Source organism: Camelina sativa, chromosome 3 (genome assembly GCF_000633955.1).
Source record: "Camelina sativa cultivar DH55 chromosome 3, Cs, whole genome shotgun sequence".
In the NCBI taxonomy this organism is placed as follows: Eukaryota; Viridiplantae; Streptophyta; class Magnoliopsida; order Brassicales; family Brassicaceae; genus Camelina; species Camelina sativa.
Window position 1 is genome coordinate 203,875 of NC_025687.1, and position 1,018 is coordinate 204,892.

At 47.4% G+C, this 1,018-nt stretch overlaps 1 protein-coding gene across 1 annotated transcript; it reads right to left on the minus strand.

The window, feature by feature from the left end:
- On the minus strand, positions 54 to 1,018 carry LOC104758657 (NAC domain-containing protein 2-like; the record flags this gene model as incomplete). The annotated part of the gene is given in 2 exon segments (XM_010481563.1): positions 54 to 835; positions 935 to 1,018. Coding segments are annotated over 2 exon segments (534 nt in total), but the record flags the coding sequence as incomplete, so codon positions are not given.

Consider the following 1,018-nt stretch of genomic DNA (forward strand, 5'->3'; position numbering starts at 1 on the left):
GTGTGACTATTGTGTGTGTACTAGTATTAAAAACATCCGTACGGACGGTTAGATCAACAAAATCATGTGGATGATTGATTAAGCAGAAAGAAAATATTAAATTGATAGCTTTTTGACTTTTATGACCAGTGGAGTTTTTTTTCTTCCTAACAGTAGATACACAGACCAACATCGAACAACAACGACCACCGTCCGATCAAGAATTACCTGAAATCTTGACGGTCTTATATAAAACAACAACAACAACAAATCTAATGGCAGCAGCACCTCCGAATTGGCACACTCATTGACCACCATACAAACGGTCTCGTGTTGCCATTAAAAACGCAGAAAACAAACGGAGCGTTTTGGCGTTTCGTTTCGGGGGCAGGCAAAAGAAAGGAACTTAACAAGGCTTGTGCATGTACATGAACATATCCTGTAGCGGAAACATCTGATTACTCCCTCCTCCTCCTCCTCCTCCTCCAAAGGCGTTATCCACGGTGGCATCAATGTAATTAAACCCAAAATCAAGGGTGTTATTATTACTTACAGCCGCCGACCAATCGTTCCACTTGGGCTCGCTCTGAACCTCGCTCGTGAACTCCGGCGACACCACCTGCTCCGAGCAACTCGACTCCGTCGTATGCAGCTTCGGCACCGAATCCGACGTGTCGAAATACGCGAACTCACTCGTCTGTTGCGGCGGCGGAGGCATCCCCATCTCCGTCACCTTCGGCTTCTCCTCCACGATTTCGTCGGTGACTCCGCCGTAAACAACCGGGGTCGGCGGTGGTACTCGCCTCTCGATAGCTCCTTTTTTGTTGTAAATCCGGCAAAGAACCCAATCGTCCAGCTGGCAGAAAGAAATCAACAACACCGTCCGTCGGATCAGTAAATCAAATCAAATACAGAGAGAGAGAGAGAGAGAGAGACAAAGAGATAGATAGATTACCCGGAGGCTGTTCTTCTTCTTGCGAACGGAGCGGTCAACGTCGGCGAGACGGTACTCGTGCATAATCCAGTTGGTTTTCTCTCC